Below are 22,009 nucleotides of genomic sequence, written 5' to 3'. Positions count from 1 at the left end.
TTCGCTCACCTTTCCTCCCAGCAGGCCCACTTGTGTTAACCTTGGTAACCTTCTTCCTGTCCCACTCACACCATCCGCCACTTCCTTATTGGACTCTGCCAGTGGATCAGCAATCACTGTCCCTTTCCGTATTTCCCTTCGAAATATCCTTTCACTTGCAAACAAGGCCCTTGTCATCCACAACCTTATTGTACATGATTTGATCTGACATTTTGGCTTTGACTGAAATTCAGCTTATGGGTGGCAACACCTTTCCCCTTACTGAAACTTCCCGCCTGGCTATATTTTTGGCTACATTCCCTTCCCAAACTGCAGTGATGGCTTGTGGCTCTTATCTGTTCTGGTACCTTCTCCTCCATCAAGCACCTCACCTTGTTCCATTCCTCACATCTCTCCTTTGAAATCCTTGTTTTCTCCCACACCCCAAGTCTTTCCCTCATTTTTCTCCCCCAAGATATTTCCCTTTTTTCCTCCATCAGCCTCTGCTCTGAGTGATTCCTCATCCTTGGTGATTTCAATCTCCATCTCAGCTCCCCTTGTCCTCTCTCCCCTGAATTCACTGTCCTTCTGTCCGCCTACTTCCACCTCCATAACTACGCCTGCCTCCACCCTACCTCAGCCCTTCGGCTACTAAAATTCTCACCCATGCCTTTGTCACCGCCAGATTTTACTGTTCCAATGCTCCAGCTCATTTTCAAATGACTTGGTAAAACAAACACATAAATACTATTATAGCCTGAGGATAGACATGTTTCTAGTTGTTGCACAAAGGGAATCATACTGATGCATACTGGACAATTTTAAATGCTGAACACCATCCGACTACGGCATCCTGGGATTTGCAGGAACAAGTTAACAATTCTTTTCAGCTGATGGAGTGATAGTGCTAGGAAAAATATTGAGTAGAAGCCAAAGCTTTTGAGAGAAGCTGAGTCCTCCAAGAGAAAAATGTTAATGAAGGTACTCAAAGACACAAAGGACAATTATATAGGTAAGTTTAAATCATGTACTGCGAAGTATGTGATTTTTAATGTTTTTATTATATTTGGAAACCTTATTTTGAGTTCTGGCTATTTGACTTTGAGAATGAAAAATGGCAGGCAAATATTTATTCTGATTTGTTGCAGCCAAAAGGATTTTGGGGGAAAAAAATTAGTGACTTCATTGGTTCAGATACTGCATTTTTTTAGTACATTTCCCTCACAGCTCATAGTTGATTGGCTTATATTTCATATTTGTAAAAAAGCAATCAGATGAAAGAGTAGCACAGAAGTTTGCATATAGACTACCTGGCACCTGCAGTGTAACAGAGACTGAGTGTGATGATTTATTATACTATAGATCATGAGATGTGCAACTGACATCCTGCCTTCACAACTCTTACATGTGATGTTACCATTCATACCAGTCTATAAATATATCACTTCAAAATGCTGAGACAGAAGCATTAGAAAGAGTCAAAGTCTACAGTTTTTGTGGAAGTGATTCATAGACGAACGTGTCAAGCACATTGACAGCTACATGTATTGAATGTTCATTGTTATCCATTTGCCAACTTATGCCTGATGACTTTTCTGCAATAATTCTTTTCTTCTGCTGTTAACACTTTGTTTGCTTCAAAGTTAGTGCTGTCATGCTTCACATTTCTAGACTGTGTAATGTTCAGTTTCCCCAGGTTTCTGGATGAGCATTATGTTCCTTAGATGTTTGCTTCAAGTTAACTTTGAAAAGTTTCCTCTGACTCTCTACTGTCCTCTTTCCTGCCATCACATGCTATAGAATATAACTTTGTGATACCATGCAGAAATCACCTACAGCCCACCAGAGTTTCACCTGTATAGCCATGACTTTGATGCTAGTCATGTTGGTACACTGTAGCACTTTGGTGTTTATCACTCTGTTTTTCATGCCACTTAATTTTCACAAGAGATTGTAAATGCTTTTGATGCTTCTTGCTGCTTCACATGCTGATGGTGAAGACTTAAGGTTTTGCAACTATTTGGAAAGGTAGTGAGCACATTTGCATTGTGCACCCAAAACTTCGGCTGTCTTCTTAGCTTCAAGCTTCATTGGTTCTAAACACAACCTGCATTCATTGACCTTTTCATGTGGCTGTTGATTTCTTGATTCAACTGCATCACTACCGAGGTATGTAAAACTATCTACAGCATTCAACTTTGTTGCCCCATCACAATCTTGGGTTTGTTCTAAAGTTGATGGATCACAGTTTAGTGTATAATTTTAGTCCTTTTTATGGAGATTTTCAACCAATAAGGCAAGGTCAACCAAACAAAGCAATTCATAATATGCTGTGGATCAATTTCAGAATGCGTAAATATAGTGCACTCATCAGCAAATAAAAGTTCGCAAATGCATCTTAGTTCAGCTAGTGTTGAAAATCCTGCCATCTGCCTGAAATGTGGAAAATTGCCCAGTCCACAAAAAGCAGGACAAACCCAATCTGGCCAATTACCATCCCATCAGTCTATTCTCAATCATCAGCAAAGTGATGGAAGGCGTCGTCGACAGTGCTATTAAGCGGCACTTACTCACCAATAACCTGCTCCCTGATGCTCAGTTTGGGTTCCGCCGGGACCACTCGGCTCCAGACCTCATTACAGCCTTGGTCCAAACATGGACAAAAGAGCTGAATTGGTGAGGTGAGGGTGACTGCCCTTGACATCAAGGCAGCATTTGACCGAGAGTGGCACCAAGGAGTCCTAGTAAAATTGAAGTCAATGGGAATCAGGGGGAAAACTCTCCAGTGGCTGGAGTCATACCTAGCACAAAGGAAGTTGGTAGTGTTGTTGGAGGCCAATCTTCTCAGCCCGGGACATTGCTGCAGGAGTTCCTCAGGGCAGTGTCCTAGGCCCAACCATCTTCAGCTGCTTCATCAATGACCTTCCCTCCATCATAAGGTCAGAAAATGGGGATGTTCGCTGATGATTGCACAGTGTTCAGTTCCATTTTCAACCCCTCAGATAATGAAGCAGTCTGTGTCCGCATGCAGCAAGACCAGGACAACATCCAGGCTTGGGCTAATAAGTGGCAAGTAACATTCGCACCAGACAAGTGCCAGGCAATGACCATCTCCAACAAGAGAGAGTCTAACCACCTCCCCTTGACATTCAACGGCATTACCATTGCCGAATCCCCCACCATCAACATCCTGGGGGTCACATTGACCAGAAACTTAATTGGACCAGCCACATAAATACAGTGGCTAAAAGAGCAGGTCAGAGGCTGGATATTCTGTGGCGAGTGACTCACCTCCTGACTCCCCAATGCCTTTCCACCGTTTACAAGGCACAAGTCAGGAGTGTGATGGAATACTCTCCACTTGCCTGGATGAGTGCAGCTCCAACAACACTCAAGAAACTCGACACCATCCAGGACAAAGCAGCCCGCTTGATTGACACCCCATCCACCACCCTAAACATTCACTCCCTTCACCATTGGCGCACCATGGCTGCAGTGTGTACCATCCACAGGATGAACTACAGCAAAGCGCCAAGGCTTCTTCGACAGCACCTCCCAAACCCGCGACCTCTACCACCTAGAAGGACAAGGGCATCAGGCACATGGAAACAACACCACCTGCACGTTCCACTCCAAGTCACACACTATCCAGACTTGGAAAAATATCGCTGTTCCTTCATCGTCGCTGGGTCAAAATCATGGAACTCCCTACTTAACAGCACTGTGGGAGAACCTTCACCACGGACTGCAGCGGTTCAAGAAGGCGGCTCACCACTACCTTCTCAAGGGCAATTAGGGATGGGCAATAAATGCTGGCCTTGCCAGCGATGCCCACATCCCATGAACGAATAATAAAAAAAAGAAAATATATGTAAATGTCCTTGTTCAAATCTCTTACAGCATCACCCAGCATTGCTGTGAAAAAGCTCAGGGAAAGTACGAGACCTTGCTTGACGTCATTTGCTATAGAGAAAAGAAAGATTTGCATTTATATTGGCACCTTATTATGCCTTTACAAACATTTCAAAGCATTTCACAAATGAATTACATTGAAGTGCCGTGACTGTTAATGTAGGCAAACATGGTAATCATTATGCACACAGCTGATCCCACAAGTAGCAATGAGATGAATGACTAATCTGTTTTTTATGGTGTTGGCTGAGGGAGGAGTGTTGGGCAGGCTATCAGGAGAACTCTCTACTCTTCTATGAAAAGTGCCTTGGGATCTTCAGCATCTACCTAAACCACAGTAACAAGCTGGCCTCAGTTTAACATTTGATCCCAAAAAATGACAATGCATTACTACCCCAGCATTGCTCTGGAGTTACAATTTAGATTGTGGTCAAGTCCTGGTGTCGCCATCAGCAATTTCTGTACTCATCATGTTATCAGTGAGTTGCCTGATTATGTTAATGATCTTATCAGGATAGCAAAACTTGTTCAGCTGTTATCAAAGTCCTTCTCTACTAATGGTATGAAAAGCCTTTGTAATATTAATGGATGCTGAGTGCCAGGTATTTCTGCTGTATCTATCAGGCCATGAAGGTCAAGTCAACTGTCCCACTGTTTGCAAAAAAAACCACATGGTACTTCAAACAGTATGTCATTCACAGGTTTACTGAAAGTTGATTGGTGAAATTGAATTTAATACATCTTCACCAGGAAAAAAATTACCATGTTGGATTGTTGTAAATACTCAATGGTTCACTTACGTCCTTCAGGGAAGGAACCTGTCATCCCTACCTGGTCTGACCTACATGTGGCTCCATTCCCACACTATGGCCGGGAATTTCCTTGCAGCTGGTCCCATTCCTCTGCTAGAAGTACGGCAGAAGTCCTGTTTTAAAAAAAAATGTCTCCTCATCTCTCCTCTGGCTCTTTTGCCAATTACCTTAAATCTGTGTTCTCTGGTTACCGACCCTTTTGCCAGGGGAAACAGTTTCTCCTTATTTACTCTAACCATTCATAATTTTGAATACCTCTATTATATCTCCCCTTTAACTTCTCTGTTCTAAAGAGAACAATCCCAGCTTCTCTAGTCTCTCCACATAACTGAAGTCTCTCATCCCTGGTACCATTCTAGTATCAGCACAACTTTTAATGGAGAGCATAAAGGGTGTTTAGGCAAGCCACCTGGAATGGAAGCCTCTATAACTTCTGATAAGCCCTGGCCACCCCCATCCAGTGAGACCTTCTAGAAACCTCCTCCCTGCAACTTACCTTGTTGCCCGCGACTGTTCCTTTGGTGCCAGCCGGCAGCCTCCTGCCACCCGAAATTGTGCTCCCACCCAGCTGTTGCTTCTGCCTGTTACAGGTGGGCAGCTGACTGGCAGCATATTTATAAGGCCCGGAAGTTAAAATCACCCAGGCCTCAAGCTGTCGACCTCCGGTGGGTGGGTGGAGGGGGGGAGTTGACGTTCGCCATGATGTTCGCCATGACCCTCATCAGCTCGATTCCTGTTCTTAGATAAAATCGGGGCTATAGTCTTTGGTACCCCCTGCAGATAATTTTTTTTTTTGCTGAACTGATGCCTAAGCAAAGCAGCAGCTTTAACATCTGTGAGAGTGTAAATGAATAACTCACATGTGTGAAATAATACCTTAACTTTATATGCTTGCTGCTTACCAGTACCAAGTAAAACATCTTGCCCTTATTAAACACACACGTGAAATAAGTAAAATAAGAACATAAGAACATAAAAAATAGGAGCAGGTGTAGGCCATATGTCCCCTCGAGCCTGCTCCGCCATTCAATAAGATCATGGCTGATCCTTTACCCCAACTCTACTTTCCCACCCTATCTCCATATCCTTTGATTCTCTTAGTGTCCAAAAATCTATCGATCTCAGTCTTGAATAAACTCAATGACTGAGCATCCACAGCACTCTGGGATAGAGAATTCCAAAGATTCATGCCCCCGAGTGAAAAAATGTTTCCTCATCTCGGTCTTAAATGGCTATGACCCCTAGTTCTAGACTCCCCACCCAGGGAAAACAACCTCTCAGCATTTACCCTGTCAAGCCCTCTAAAAATTTTATACATTTCAATGAGATCACCTCTCATTCTTCTAAACTCCAGAGAATATAGGCCCATTCTACTCAATCTCTCCTCACAGGACAACCCTTTCATCCCAGCAATCAATCTAGTGAACCTTCATTGCACCCCCTCTAAGGCAAGTATATCCTTCCTTAGGTAAGGAGACCAAAATTGTACGCAGTACAGGTATGGTTTCACCAGACCCTATATAATTGCAGCAAGACTTCCTTACTCTTATACTCCAACCCCCTTGCAATAAAAGCTAACATACCATTTGCCTTCTTAATTGCTTGTTGTACCTGCATGTTAACTTTCTGTGATTCGTCTTCAAGGACACCCAAATCCTTCTCAATACCAACATTTCTTAGTCTCTCATCTTTTAAAAAATATTCTGCTTTTCTATTCTTCCTACCAAAGTGGATAATTTCACATTTCCCCACATTATACACCATCTACCACCTTCTCACCCACTCACTTAATCTGTCTATATCCCATTGAGTCCTCCTTACAGCTTACTATCCCACCTAGCTTTGTATTGTCAGCCAACTTGAATACATTACACTCGGTCCCCTCATCAAAGTCATTGATATATATTGTAAATAGCTGAGACCCAAGCACTGATCCTTGCGGCACCCCACTAGTTACAACCTGCCAACCCGAAAATGGCCTTTTTATTCCCACTCTCTGTTTTCTGTCCATTAACTAATCCTCAATCTATGTTAATATATTACCCACAATCCCATGAGCCCTAATCTTGTGTAACAACCTCTTGTGTGGCACCTTATTGAATGCCTTTTGAAAATCCAAATATAATACATCCACTGGTTCCCTCTTATCTACCCTGATAGTTACACCATCAAAAAAACTCTAATAGATTTGTCAAACAAGGATTCCCTTTCATAAAACCGTGTTGACTCTGCCTAATCATATTATGATTTTCTAAATGCCCTGTTAATATCTCCTTAATAATAGATTCCAGCATTTTCCCTACCACTGATGTCAGGCTAACTGGCCTGTAGTTCTCTGTTTTCTCTCTCCCTCCTTTCTTGAGTAGCAGGGTTACATTTGCAACCTTACAATCCACTGGGACCATTCCAGAATCTAGGGAATTCTGGAAGATCAAAACCATCTCTTTTTTTTAAACTTATGTCAGATTGTATCTTGTTCCTTCAATCAAAATATAAACAGTTCTAAACAGTGTCAGGTGGCAGTTGTGAGGCATGACTTCACACTTTTGCAATAGAATTGTTCCATAATAATCTTGAATGATGTATCCCTCTGTAAGCTTATTGCATTTTGTCAATTAATGGTATTTTTCCAAGTCACCTGAAATGTGTGGACGGATATGTTGATATGAGCGCTGATTAAATAGACAAAAGAATCCAGTTTCAAAACCTTTGAAATGTCAGCAGTGACTTATATATTTGGAAAATTTGATGGATTTGTTACCGTGATGTATTTTCAGTCGTCCCAAAAATGCGTAATTTTCCAAGCCGTGCCATAAAGAATGTGAGCAGATCTTATTTTCAAATCTCTTGGGGCATTTTCTTACAAAAAACAGTGGATATTTAATCTCCAGTTTATTAAATGCAGATTGCTTCTCAATGAACTTGCAGTAATAGCATCACAATCATTAATCCTCTTGTGTGAGCATCATCGCACATTAAGGGCACAGCGTACACTGACAGTTGCTGTCAGTATTGACAACCACGGCAGACAGGAAATCCAACTAAAAACAGAATAAAACACCCACATAAAATCGAAACAGTATATATTATAAATAATAACAGCCATGGAATCTCTAGAAATAGGGTGCAACCATCAAACCATAACACTAGTTCACAGAATCGATGGTTTCTTGACTTGCTTTTTATGTATATACGTGAAATGCCAGTAGTCCATGCACCAAACACAGATAAGATGATCGCCTCACAACTGAATGATGTTTAGCAGAGCATCTATTATGTGACATTAATAGTAAGCTTTGGTACCTTTTCCATGGCTTATTATATATTCAATTACTCTAGTGTCCGGCCACTGACAATTTCCCCTTACGTGAATTTTGTTTCCATATTGTCACCTATAAATCACTATGCCTAACACCTCTGGTGTTATTGCAGCACTGCTTTGACAAGAAAAAAAAACCTCACTGCAATTAATTTTGTATAACCATTTTCTTAACAATGGGAGAAATATGAAAACTGTGAACAAGCAGAACATGTGGGTTTACGTGAATACAATAAGAATGGTTACAGTGGATTACCCTTGTGACACGGGGTTTTGGCTCCATGGGTGTCAGTAGTAATTCTGCATCTGACTAACTCCATAATTAACTAGAGCAAAAATGGAAGCTGTAACTAATTAGTTAAATATTGGCCTGGATCCCATTTCTCACCATAGTCTATTTGAGATTCATGAACGAACCACACTAATTTCACACCCTGTGAAAGCAAAGCAGCAATTAATTTTTGAGGGGACTTTGTGCCCAATTCTGTTTTTAGTGCCTTGCATAGCAACCAGGAGTCATAGCTTCTAATTTGGGATAAAGATTATATACAGTAATCAAAATCTCATGACTAACTTTGCTGCAGTAAACTTATTGTGCGGTAAGTTTCAGTGCAAATTTTATTTTGACACAGATATCCCCATGATGAAGTGAACCACCTGAGCTGTGATGAAGCAAAGCACCACTATGGTGCTGTGATCAGCATCTTGCCAATTGCTCTCGATTTCATAAAAGAAGGTATTGGCGTCATCGAAACAGCCCAGTATGAAGCTGCAAGAAATAACAGGTATGAAATGTCAGCTCAGTGCAACAAGAATGCGAAAACAGCAGAGAACAAAGAGAGCAGCGCACAAACTGTTCCAATGCAGATGGAGGATTGTGAAATCAAATCCATGAAGTGGAAAAGATCCACCAAACAGAAAAATAATTTGTTAATGTCAAATGAACCGTGGATACCACCTGGTAAAACCAATGGTCTCTGAGCCCTTGCAATACACAAACCTCCCACTCAGCACCATCGTTAGAGCTTACCTATTGTTTCGATGACCTTCGGTAGCCATTATTAATTAGTTGCAGCCCTTCCAATTTGGAAAAATATTTCCTGCATTCGAAATAAACTGAATGAGTTGTTACTGGATTTCTGCACTACACATTTTCCAAATTTTTTTCAAAACAGGTCCTTGATGTTTGACTTTCACTAAAAAAGAAAAAGAAAGACTTGCATTTATATAACACTTTTCATAACCTCAGGATATCCTAAAGTGCTTTACAGTCAATTAAGTACTTTTGAAGTGTAGTCACTGTTGTAATGTAGGAAACACAGCAGCCAATTTGCATACAGCAATGTGATAATGACCAGTTAATTTTTTTTCGTGATGTTGGTTGAGGGATAAATATTGACCAGGACAAACTCACCTGTTCTTCTTTGTATAGCACCATGGGATCTTTTACGTCCACCTGAGAGGGCAAACAGGGCCTGGGTTTAATAGCTCATCTGAAAAACGGCACCTCTGACAATGCAGCACTCCCTCAGTACTGCACTGGAGTGTCAGCCTAGATTTTGTGCTTAAGTCCCTGGAATGGGACTTGAACCCACAACCTGCTAACTCAGAGGCAAGAAAGCTACCACTGAACCATGGCTGACACCTAGTTCTCTGCCATTGCCTCAGTAGCCAGATATAGTGCTGTATTGATACTGAAACATACAGACCAGGAGGTCCTGCCTTCAATTCTTGAACTATGCTGAGTTAGCTGACCTCAACCAGGATATTGATGGTGGGCTATTACAATTGCCTTCAGCCACACTGAGCTTGGTAGGAGAAATATTAGCCAGCGTCCCTGCTTCTGATTGCTATCCAGTGACTCCTGATGGAAAGCACACATCTGTGAACATTGGGTGAGGCCAGGATTGAGCTCTGCTGGCCCGTATGTTTGAATAGCCTACTAACACTCAATCTCTGGGCCCACGCATGGCCATTTGAGTGAGGCACTAGAAGGCTGCCAGCATCTGTTGAGCAGTTTCCCAGCATAAGTTCCCACTTTCGGGAAAGAAACAAAGAAAATTAGTAAAAAATACATTGTTGTTTAGAGACTTGCTAATGATATCCACTTTTGTGCTTAAAATTTTATTGGTTTCCCCTCAATTCCAAACTGATAGAAACAACCAAGAACACATTTTCTCTGAACAGTATTTAATTATTTCAGCTCAACTAGAGTGGTCCAAAATATGGGCAAAATCATGATCCTACATGGATTAGCTAACAAGGTAGAACTATGATGGAGTGAGGTCAAAAGCCTGTCCTTGAAGGCACTCTGATTTGTGGCTTAGAGGAGAACTGATGAAATTGTACCCATCTGTCAGGTGGATTTGAGTGACAGTCTGCCTGGTTGGGAAGTTAGTGCTATAACTCCTACAAAATGTGTTACTTAAAAATTTTGTTTGTGTATTTAATATGGAATGTGTATCCAGAGAAATGAGTTGCATTGTGTTTAATTAATTCATTGGTAAATTGAAACAAATTTATTTCTGGAACAAAATAAATGTCAATAAAAGCATTGTAGTTTGGATTTGTTCAAGCATTCTCAAAGTATTAAACATTTACTGTGACATACTGTAAGAAAATGAAAATTTTGTGGAATGTAAGGTGCAAATAGTGTTTAAATAGTATCTCAGAGATGGTGTGCATTGTGTGTCACTGCAGATCTATCCACTTCCTATAAGAGATAGGTCCACAGTACAAAACTGTAGTCTTACCCAAACCTGATGTTTGGGAATTGAAAATGTTAGGTTTCATTCATTTTGAAGTATGTCACTTTTAAAAATGAACACAGATCCATGGGTTTGTGATCTGTCTAATGCCTTTTGATTGTAAATATCATCAAATATCTCCCTAATACTCATAGCCCTTGTAGTAAGGCGATAAGCATCAGAGGTTAATAGATTGAGGTGCATTATTGGAACAGAGCTTTATTCTGCATCTTATCTGCATTGTACCCACTTTGATACAGATACTTAATGCAAATAAGCCTTTGGGTTTAGTGGTAGCATTCCCACCACTGAGTCAGAAGTTGTAGGGTTTGAACTCCACTCCATACATTCCCGGTGAGTGGAGACTGGAGCTCTGGCTCTGAATTCTGGGTTGACATCCAGCGGGATACTCTCAGCCGGTGGTTGTCGGTGACCCCCCACCCCTCATCATATGGGTTGTGGGAGCCCATAAATCCCTCCCGCCGTATGGAACTAATCACTGTATCGGCTGGTATAAAAATGGCCATGACCATGGAAGGAGCATTCACATCGCGGCCTAATCAGCCTGTGACTGTAAAGATGAGAAAACAACAACAAAAGGGTGGGAAAAAACAATCCATCTGCCCTGATAGCCCTCATTTTGAGGAGAAAATTTACAAAAAGATAAATAATTGTGATAATGTTAGCAATAAGTCAAATGCAGTATAGATGGGATTGAATAGTTTCCAGAAAAAAATTTCTTTATCTGAAAGTTATTAGTTCTGTTGCATTTTTCACTTCTGCTTTTTGGGCAAATTTTCCAATTTAAGTTAAGGCTCCCAATCGGCACAAAGCTGCAATAATCAGTTTTGCATCTTACCAAGCAGGAAATGAGGTACAAAAGGATAATACTGCAGATGCTGGAAATCTGAAATAAAAAACAGAAGATGCTGGAAAATACTCAGAAGGTCAGGCAGCATTTGTGGAGAGAGAAACAGATTTAAAGTTTCAGGTCGATGACCTTTCATCAGAACGTTAACTCCGTTTCTCTCTCTACAGGAAATGAGGCACATTGCCCCTCTAAGTGACCAGGCAGTAATTAAACTGCAGAGCTGATCAACATCAATGTCACTGAAAACCAAAAAGGCAGGATGTCAACCTAATTGTGGAGGAGGAAAATCCCAAGGGGGTAGCAGTAGTTGGGTCTGCACTCCATCCTCCCAAATTGTCAGAAAGAGATCTGGGAGGAGATTACAATATCTACAAACAAAAGGAGTAAGGGAGACATTTCCATGACAGCTAAAGAAAATATTGTATTCAACACCATGCCAGAAAGTCCACAAGAGGAAAACACCAGTAGCTATCAGCTATGAGCAAAACGTTATAGCTAATCTTCCTGGAATCAGTGGAGGAAGTGACAGAGGCTCCACTACTGACTGTAGTAAAAATCTTCTCCATTTTGTGATGCCTTCTAGAACATTGATACAATCAGAAACTGGAGATCTATTAATAGAAAAGTACAATAGCAGCAATGCGGATGTCATGCATTATGTTATACAATAACTCTTGGCAATAACTATCCATTAATTCCACTGATGGCACTGTTGTGAAACTGACATGATACTCTCCTCTCCATAAATGAATCTGAACCACCTGGAGCCAAGGAACACTCAAAACAACATACTGCACTATTGTAGACTGAAACAAAATGTTTCCAAGCATACTTCAGCAGGCATAAATCCTGAGACACTTGCACTATGTGAGCACTTACCCATCACCGATGATGCTTGTGGTCGAAGAGGTTGTGCAAGATCATAGGCATCACAGGATTGAGGCGCTAATGATGAGCAGGTAGTATAGAACTTAGTGAGCCATTCTTCAAAGTTGAAGCTACAACAGAATATCTACAGTGCCAGCCAACATAGTATGATTGATGAGAGATCAGGAAGAATGGAACCCCCCCCCCCACCACCCCCCAAAACACATGTGTCGGTCTGCCCACTTAATGCACTGCAGTACAGTGCAGAGGAAATTACATCTGCAACCAGAGGTCTTGAAACGTAAACGGATCTATTCAAAATATATAAAATCAACTCTCCAAACAAATCTGTGGTTGCAGCTGGCAGATCATGAGAAAATATTGCAGTCTAACATTCATGAAGGTTTTCAGGATTTGTGGAGATCCAGCAATCCATCCTCAGCTAGATTGTTAATATCCAGGGGCAGAGGCACTGTACCAGAGGACCGGAAACCCAAGCTTAGTATATCAGAGCCAGGTGTTGGGCTTCATGTCAGCAACCTGACCTTGATGTTGGAGAACCTCATTCAAGTATCCAAATAAGGCCCATTCAAAGGTATGGCACCGTCTATGAGGATTATTCGAGGCAGTCTGTACCCTGGTACACCATTCCAACTCCAAATCTTATGTCCGCAATTAAATGTGGCGCCTTCCACCAGTGGTCCAGGTCCCCACATTCACAAATAACTGGGGATTCAGTGGGAAATGCACGGGTCCTATGGAAGAAAGCAGTTATTTATATATTTATAAGGCATGCACAATTTCAATGATTAGAACAACATAAATTATTATTGAATACCATAACAATTTTCAGGTGCTGGGGGTGGTGATAGGTGCGATTATAAAATACAGATGGTCTTTCAGATCAATAAAAAGGGGAGATATCTGATTCTACCTCTATATCATGCTCTGTAAGTTCAGTGAGTATAGATGTACTTGTATGTGCAGGAAAAAGTGGATGGTTCACCTCACATTAGCATGGGGCTGTATCCTTAACTAGGATAGGTCAGAGTGTGTTATTGTGAGCCTCCACCCACTCCATGCCAATGGTAGCTCATCCTCGAATAGTACAGGCCAATCGATTCCTTCATCCTCCATAGCCGTCACTCAGGGCCATTCCTCATTGATTTCTAAATGAAGGTCCGCCTGAGTGGCAGGGTTGTGCAACGTGCAGCAAAACCAGAAAGATTCTTTGCACTTTGGCTAGTTTATACTTATAAGACACATAAGAAATAGGAGAAGAAGTAGGCCACATGGCCCCCTCGAGACTGCTCCACCATTCAATAAGATCATGGCTGATCTTCTATCTCAACTTCACTTTCCTGCCTGATCCCCATATTCCTTGAATCCCCTAGTGTCCAGATATCTATCTATCTCAGCCTTAAATATATTCAATGACTCAGCATCCACAGCCCTCTGGGATAGAGAATTCCAAAGATTCACAACCTTCTGAGTGAAGAAATTCCTCCTCATCTCAGTCGTAAATGGCCGACCCCTTATCCTGAGACTATGCCCCCTAGTTCTAGACTCTCCAGCCATGGGAAACAACCCCTCAGCATCTACCCTGTCACCCCCCTCAAAATCTTATATTATGATCACCTCTCATTCTTCTAAACTCCAGAGAGTATAGGCCCATTCTACTCAACCTCGCCTCAGGACAACCTTCTCATCCCAGGAATTAATCTAATGAACCTTCGCTGCACTGCCTCTAAGGCAAATATATCGTTCTTTAGATAAGGAGACCAAAACTATACACAGTACTCCAGGTGAGGTCTCACCAAAGCCTTGTGCAATTGTAGTAAGGCTTCCTTACTTTTGTACTCCAACCCTCTTGCAATAAAGGCCAACATTCCATTTGCTTTCCTAATTGCTTGCTGTACCTGCATGCTAACTCTTTGTGTTTCTCGTACGAGGATACCCAAGTCTCTCTGAACACTAATATTTAATAGTTTCTCACCATTTAAAAAATATTCTGTTTTTCTATTCTTCCTACCAAAGTGAATAACCTCACATTTCCCCACTTTATACTCCATCTGCCACCTTCTTGCCCATTCACTTAACCTGTCTATTTCCCTTTGCAGACTCTTTGGGCTCAATTTTAGACCTAAGTTACGGGTGCATTGGGGGCGGCGGGGTAGGGGGGGGAAGGTTGCGAAAATTGCAGAAATGCAGAACGGGTTCGGAAGCCGGCTCCAACCCGCCGACTTCCAAGTTTCCCACAGACGCACCCGTGTGTGCGCGGGCATCCTGAATCCGGAAGTCCTGCCAGCTTAAGAACCAAATGTACTTAAGGCATTTCACTTGTGACATATTATGTAGTTAGAACGATTTTTAACTTACCTGGGTGGCTTTCCCATGACTTCTGATTCGAAGGGCCGGATCAGGCAAAAAGAAACGAAATAAATTAAATAAGAAACCATTGCACAAAGTTAAAACACAAAATCAACCTACCTTTCCACCCTGCTCCAATGTCCGATGTCCCCCTCTCCCCCCCACCCCGATCGTCCACTCTTCCCCCCCACCCCGATCTTCCACTCTCCCCCCGAGCTTCCACTACCCCCCCCCCCCCCAATCTTCCGTTTAAGCACCGGATGACGTCTCGCTCTCTCTCTCTCCCCTCCCACCTCAGCGTTGCAGCTCCTGTCGGCTGGCTGCCGAGCGCGAAACCCAGAAAGAACTTTAATCACCATCAATTACATTGCGATCGCGTCGGAAATGTTAAGTTTTTTTTATTCAGGTTTGCCACATGCATCTTCACCACCTCCCCTCCCCCGCTGCCAACCAGCCATTTCAAAATTGAGCCCTTCATGTCCTACTCACAGCTTACTTTCCCACCAAGCTTTGTATCATCAGCAAACTTGGATACATTACACTTGGTCCCTTCATCAAAGTCATTAATATAGATTGTAAATAGCTGAGGCCCAAGCACCGATCCTTGCGGCGCCCCACTAGTTACAGCCTGCCAACCTGAAAATGACCCGTTTATCCCTACTCTTTGTTTTCTGCCTGTTAACCAATCCTCTATCCATAGGAATATGTTACCCCCAACCCCATGAGCCCTTATCTTGTGTAATAACCTTTTATGTGGCACCTTATCGAATGCCTTTTGAAAATCCAAATATGTGGCATCCACTGGTTCCCCTTTATCTACCCTGTTAGTTACATCCTCAAAACCTATAATAGGTTTTTCAAAAATGATTTCCCTTTCATAAAACCACGTTGTCTCTGCCTAATCATATTATGATTTTCTAAGTGCCCTGTTATCACTTCCTTAATAATGGATTCCAGCATTTTCCCGACGGCTGATGTCAGGCTAACTGGCCTGTAGTTCCGTGTTTTCTCTCTCTCTCCTTTCTTGAATAGTGGGGTCACATTTTCTACCTTCCAATCCGCTGGGACCGTTCTAGAATCTAGGGAATTTTGGAAGATCATAACCAATGCATCCACTATCTCTGCAGCCACCTCTTTTAGAACCCTCGGATGTAGGCCATCAGGTCCAGGGGATTTATCAGCTTTTAGTCCCATTAACTTCTCAAGTACTTTTTCTCTACTGATATTAATTACTTTAGTTCCTCACTCTCATTAGAGCCTTGGTTCCCCACTATTTCTGGTATGTTTTTTGTGCCTTCTACTGTGAAGACAGATACAAAATATTTGTTTAACGCATTTGCCATTTCCTGATTCCCCATTATAATTTTTCCTGTTTCAGCCTCTAAGGGATTAACCTTTACTTTTGCTACTCTCCTCCTTTTTACATACTTGTAGAAGCTCTTACAATCCGTTTTTATATTTCTTGCTAGTTTACTTTCATATTCTATTTTCTCTCGTTCTATCAATTTTTCAGTCATCCTTTGCTGGTTTCTAAAACTCTTCCAATCCTCACTGAACCACCCTCCCCCCACTCCCACCCCGTGCTGGTTCTCCCGCTTATCCACTGTAATTTTGGAGGAAGAGCTGCGGAAATTCCGGAAAAATGGCCATAAATGTTGTTTGCGCCTTTTCTGTAGTTTCCTCAGCTCTTCTGTCAAAGCTATGACAGACGAGCAGGACAACCTGCATGGAAACTCATGGCCCGTGTGTGTTCTGTCTGATGGATTGTGTTGTTTTGTGTGCCTACTTGTGGTATTGTGGGTTGTATTGTGCAGTCATAAAGCCATTATTTGTGAACTACCAGCCTTGGAGTTGGTTAACCCACTCAATCAACACAAGCACATAGGACTGGCTAAAGACAAAGAAATCATGTCATGACTCCAAGCATTGTACATTCAACATGCAAAGGTTTTGTGAGCAATGCAAACAACCTGAAAATTGAGGGAATTATAATTGATGTAACTCCTTGGATTGACTTTTGGTACCTATCTGTAACATGCAAACATTCAGCAGTGCCCAGCAACCTGTGGGAGCCAGCAGTGGCATAAAACTGTTGCTGCTTGTCTTCATAATTATGTAAATGTATGAATTTAATAAGCCTTGCAGAACAGTGCATTGGTCTCCTCTTAAAAAGGAGTGGACTTGATACTTTGTCCGCTGCCAGAGAAATCGCTTGTTGGTGATTGGAAAGTCCCAACAGCCTGAAAATTAATGGCTGCCATAATTTTTACAGCTTCAGGAGTTAGTTAGAGACACCAACAATCCTTTTTAAATCATGTTACAGAGTAACTTGTACTTTGTCAAAGCCTTGCAGGAGTGCCTTCCATTTGTACTGCTTCTCTGATAATTGTAAACAATTTTACAACACCAAGTTATAGTCCAACAATTTTACTTGAAATTCACAAGCTTTCGGAGGCTTCCTCCTTCCTCAGGTGAATGTGGAAATGATAACTTGGTGTTGTAAAATTGTTTACAATTGTAAACCCCAGTCCATCACCGGCATCTCCACATCCTGATAATTTTAAGTACTGTTATATAAATGTATCATGTGTTTTGTGATACAAGATGAACGGTGTTAATATTTTAAAAATAATTCCAAATGCAGCTTTTGTACAAGTCTTTCCAGTTTCCTGGAGGACAAATGTTATTCATTTTGTGAGCAACTTGATGCTGTCATTGACAATTTGCCTGAATCTGAATGCATGCAATAGAGTTTGTTGATTAAGAACTTGACTACGAAGCACAACCACAACTTTAGAACTGCAATAACTTGAAATAAATGTTTGAAAGAAAGATCATTTTTTCTTAAATTTTAGAGCACAAGTGAGCTTGTCTAATGGAATAAGGTAGGTTTCCACAGTGAGACAGTTGGTTAAAGAGTCTATCAACCTGATCAAATTTGAAATCAACATAATAACAACATATACAGGGTTCATGAGGACCACTTTACAAGTGGTTATTCAGGTTTAAAGAGAACCGCAACCAATTTGGGGAAATCAGTACTTTCATTATATTATTCACTTTTTGCTTTTTTTCCTTTTTGGACTAAGATCTTTTCTCTGATTCTGCTCGTTCCTGCAGGAATATCTGTCATTTCTTTCAGATACAGCCAAACAAATTTCATCCCTTTTGAGTAGAAAACATTAAAGGGAACTAAATCCAAGAGTTGAAATTAGCCTTCACTTCATTTTTTTTGTCTAACATGTTACCAGCCCTTTGGGTAGAACATCTTATAGTTAGACATGCTGGGCTAACAAACATCTGTGAAGTCTGGTATTTCCTGTGTAGAGCACACCCTCCATGACATAATTCCCAAGGTAATCTCAACTGTGACATGGAGGATGAGTTCAACGCAGTACTCAGTGACATCATGCACAGTAGTTACTAGCAGGGAAAAGGATGTTATAGCTTCAAAGAAAGCATGAGTCGACATGTCTGTAATAAAAGTTCTGCCTTATCACTTGGGTTTAGCACCTTCAGTTCTTTTCCCAGAAAGAGGTTTTGGAGTTTTGGATATATTCACAAAATATATCAGTATATTCCTCCATCTGCATCGCCGTTAGTTATATGTTTATCCTGTGGACAGTGTTAGATGTGGAGTAGAATCTGTGCAAAATTTTAACCTAAAGATCCTTCACTCTGTTACAGATGTGAAATGCAAAGAGCCGCATTATCTAAGTGATGGGTGTGTCCAATTTCCATTCCCAGAAACCTGAGTGTCATCATCTCTTCCAATGTCATTTCAAGGAAAGTGTTGCAGGAATTTTAGTATTCTGAACTAGTTTGTTTGGTGACCTCAATAAACATGTGAAAGGCAGCAGCGTATGTCTCATTTTGTAAATTGATATTACTATAATATCTGATTTGAACAAACATTAAAATGTGAATAGATAGATCATATTCTGTATTTGAATAACTTATATCTTGAAATTGTGATGTGTGATTAGTAACAAACGTGTTAATTATCACTTTGGTATAAATTTCCTTTGACCGCTATTCTGACAAAACCTGTAACCCATTTTAAGAGGGTTAGAGCCTGTGTTTAAATAGTGGACAGGCATTAACATGTTTGTAACTAATATCATACAGCACTAAAGTATGCCCTCTGAAACAAGTATCCAAAAACTCTCAAACCCTTTTGTACACTACTCTTTGAATCCCATATCCATTGCTGTTGATAGAAAATTCCTGTTCAATAATGGGTATTATAGGAACATCTGAGACAAAATGATATTCTAACAATTTGAAATTATCTTTTTTACCTTCTTCCTATAGCGCTAAAATTTTACTTTCTCTGTAGTGTGCAGTTTCATGCTGCCAAATTAATACTCTTAATCTTAATTTAAATACTCTTTCACCATGCACTTCTGTTGCATTATTCCTGAAATGTCAGAGGACAAAGAGCAAAAATTGACCAAAGAAATTAAAGAATCAAAGGAAGAGTCCAGATGCAAGCTACAGCTGAGGGACTGCTCTGATTCTATATTTGGGGTCTAAGCTGAAATATTTTATTTAAACAGATGTTACATGGATAGTTTTCTTTATACGAATGCCACTGTTGTCTCTATCGCTTCCACTAATTGGCATATTCAGCGACATCTTGTCTCTCTCATTCACACATGGGAGGCTGTGGTCCATTGAATAGCTTTGTGTTGTTTGTTGACTGGATTGGAGCTGTGACATATCTGACTCTTCAATAAAACTGATTGAAGTGCCACGTTAAGCTCCTGTGGTTGGGTAATTCCTCCAATGATTTGGTAAGTCATCTGTTGTTTTGATACAGTTGGTATCTCTACTTAAGGAACTTGCATCTGGATTTTCTAATCTAGTTCTCTAGCTCTGTTATTCAAACTTCTTAGCACTCCCCTTGGCTCTCATCACTGCTGTACCAATTTCCTCATTTTTGAATTTTAGATTTTGATTTTCTTCTTCAAATTCTCTCTGAATATTTTTGCTCAGTCAAATAAAAAAAAATCTGTCCTGTTACACAGGGTTGGGCACTCTTACATTTAAATGTACATAAGAACATAAGGAATGAGAGCAGGAGTAGGCCACATGGCCCCTCGAGCCTGCTCCGCCATTCGATCAGATCATGGCTGATCTTCAACCTCAACTCCACTTTCCTGCCTGATCCCCATATCCCTTGATTCCCCTAGAGTCCAAAAATCTATCTATCTCAGCCCTGAATATATTCAATGACTCAGCATACAAAGCCCTCTGGGGTAGAGAATTCCAAAGATTCACAACCCTCTGAGTGAAGAAATTCCTCCTCATCTCAGTCTTAAATGGCCGACCCCTTATCCTGCAACTATGCCCCCTAGTTCTAGAATCTCCAGCCGTGGGAAACAACCTCTCAGCATGTACCCTGTCAAGCCCCCTCATAATCTTATATGTTTCAATTAGATCACCTCTCATTTTTCTAAATTCCAGAGAGTATAGCCCATTCTACTCAACCTCGCCTCATAGGACAACCCTCTCATCCCAGGAATTAACCTAATGAACCTTTGCTGCAATGCCTCTAAAGCAAGTATATCCTTGTCATGTATATCCATCTCAATGTAGATGGTACTATTCATGGGAATGGTTTGAGGGTGTTATATACAGCTCAACTCTTGGTTCAGGATACTACTGGGTAACTGGTTACACTATTGAATGATACTGAGGCTTAGAGGGTTAAATTATGAGGACAAGTTGCATGAACTTGCATTCCCGTGATTATAGGAGATTGAGGGGTGATCTGATCGAGGTCTTAAAAGGATTTGATAGGGTAGATGTAGAGAAACTATTTCCTCTGGTGGGGGAATCAAGAACAAGGTGACATAATCATAAAATTAGAGCTAGACCATTCAGGAGCGAAATCAGGAAGCACTTTTTTCACACAAAGGGTGGTAGAAATTTGGAACTGTCTCCCCCAAAAGGCTGTGGATGCTAGAACAATGGGAGCTTTCAAGATTGAGAAAGATAGATTTTTGTTAGGTAAGGGTATCAAGGGATATGGAGCAAAGGTGGGAAAATGGAGTTGAGGTGCAAATCAGCCATGATCTAACTGAATGGTGGAGCAGGCCCGAGGGGCTGAATGGCCTATTCCTGTTTGTAATGTTCCTATGACACCTTGGAAATTCCCAAAATAAAATATATGGTAGCCAAATGTATCTTGGCAGGGATCATTCTGTCATATGAATCTAGTGATATTTTAATGGAATTGTTTTCCTTTTTTGTCTCCTCAGCTCACTTCGGAGACCAAACTATTCTAGAATTCTAGCCCAGAAATGAGTTAGGATATTCTCAAAATCTATGGATGAGTTAGCTGATCCAAAAATTACATTTTCAATAAAAATTAAGAATCAGTGTCCCTTCTGCAAGCAATTGCTGGTAGTTTATTCAGCTATAACCACAATAAAGGAGCCCTAGATGGAGTCATGAGTGCATATGATGCCACGGTTTACAAAACATCCAAAAAAAGCATCAGTGTTAAGTAAAAAAGATTCAAGCATCTGACTTTTTAAATTTTTGTGATAATTAATTAAAAAGATGAGTACTTTGAATTTTTTTTCTGAACGTTCTTTTAATGAAATTTTCATTCTGTTCCAGGTTAACGATGAGGAGACAGATCCTCAAAACATTTTACATTCACCTGTATCATTATACAATTCTCCACATCCTTGTTTACGCAAATATGTGTATTTCTATAGGAAGACATGCTACCTATATTTATACTAAGTGACATTTGCTAGGTTCAGTGTATTGTTACTAATATTCTTTTCCATGCTCCTTTCTTTCTTATGATTGTGCCCCAGCTCTAATTTTAGAATTTATGGAGCATTGGAGCTTTTAAAATCAGTCAGTACTAATACAAATCCATGTTCTATACTAGATCAAAGATTATTCTATTTTCAAGGGCTTCATTTTGATCGCTGAAGTACAAAGTCATAAACTGCAGCAGAATAGACGTTTATAGTGTCAAACACATCCACTGTCTTGTCCAAAGGATTAAACCCTTCTGCTTCAACCTGTAGAAAGACATGAATTTTAATAATTCTGCAAATTAGTAATGTGAGGATTGCTCCGTAAGGTAGTTTCATCAGTTGTAATA

General features: G+C 40.8%; 1 protein-coding gene across 4 annotated transcripts in view; it reads left to right on the top strand.

Annotated features, from left to right (window-relative positions):
• The window catches only part of spaca9 (sperm acrosome associated 9), a 37,367-nt gene extending 18,650 nt beyond the window's left edge, over positions 1 to 18,717 (top strand). For 3 of the 4 annotated variants that reach the window (XM_067969776.1, XM_067969777.1, XM_067969778.1), the window contains one exon: positions 8,655 to 10,515. In XM_067969776.1, the coding sequence (XP_067825877.1) occupies positions 8,655 to 9,003 (349 nt within the window). In that variant the 3' untranslated portion in view covers positions 9,004 to 10,515. Of the gene's footprint in view, positions 1 to 8,654; positions 10,516 to 18,564 lie in introns of those variants that run through there. The other variant, XM_067969779.1, reaches the window with a different exon arrangement.
• Positions 18,718 to 22,009: the final 3,292 nt, after the last annotated feature.

This window comes from Heptranchias perlo, chromosome 31 (genome assembly GCF_035084215.1).
Source record: "Heptranchias perlo isolate sHepPer1 chromosome 31, sHepPer1.hap1, whole genome shotgun sequence".
In the NCBI taxonomy this organism is placed as follows: domain Eukaryota; kingdom Metazoa; phylum Chordata; class Chondrichthyes; order Hexanchiformes; family Hexanchidae; genus Heptranchias; species Heptranchias perlo.
The sequence above is the reverse complement of the archived record's forward strand: the minus strand, read 5'-3'. Positions and strand labels throughout refer to the sequence as shown.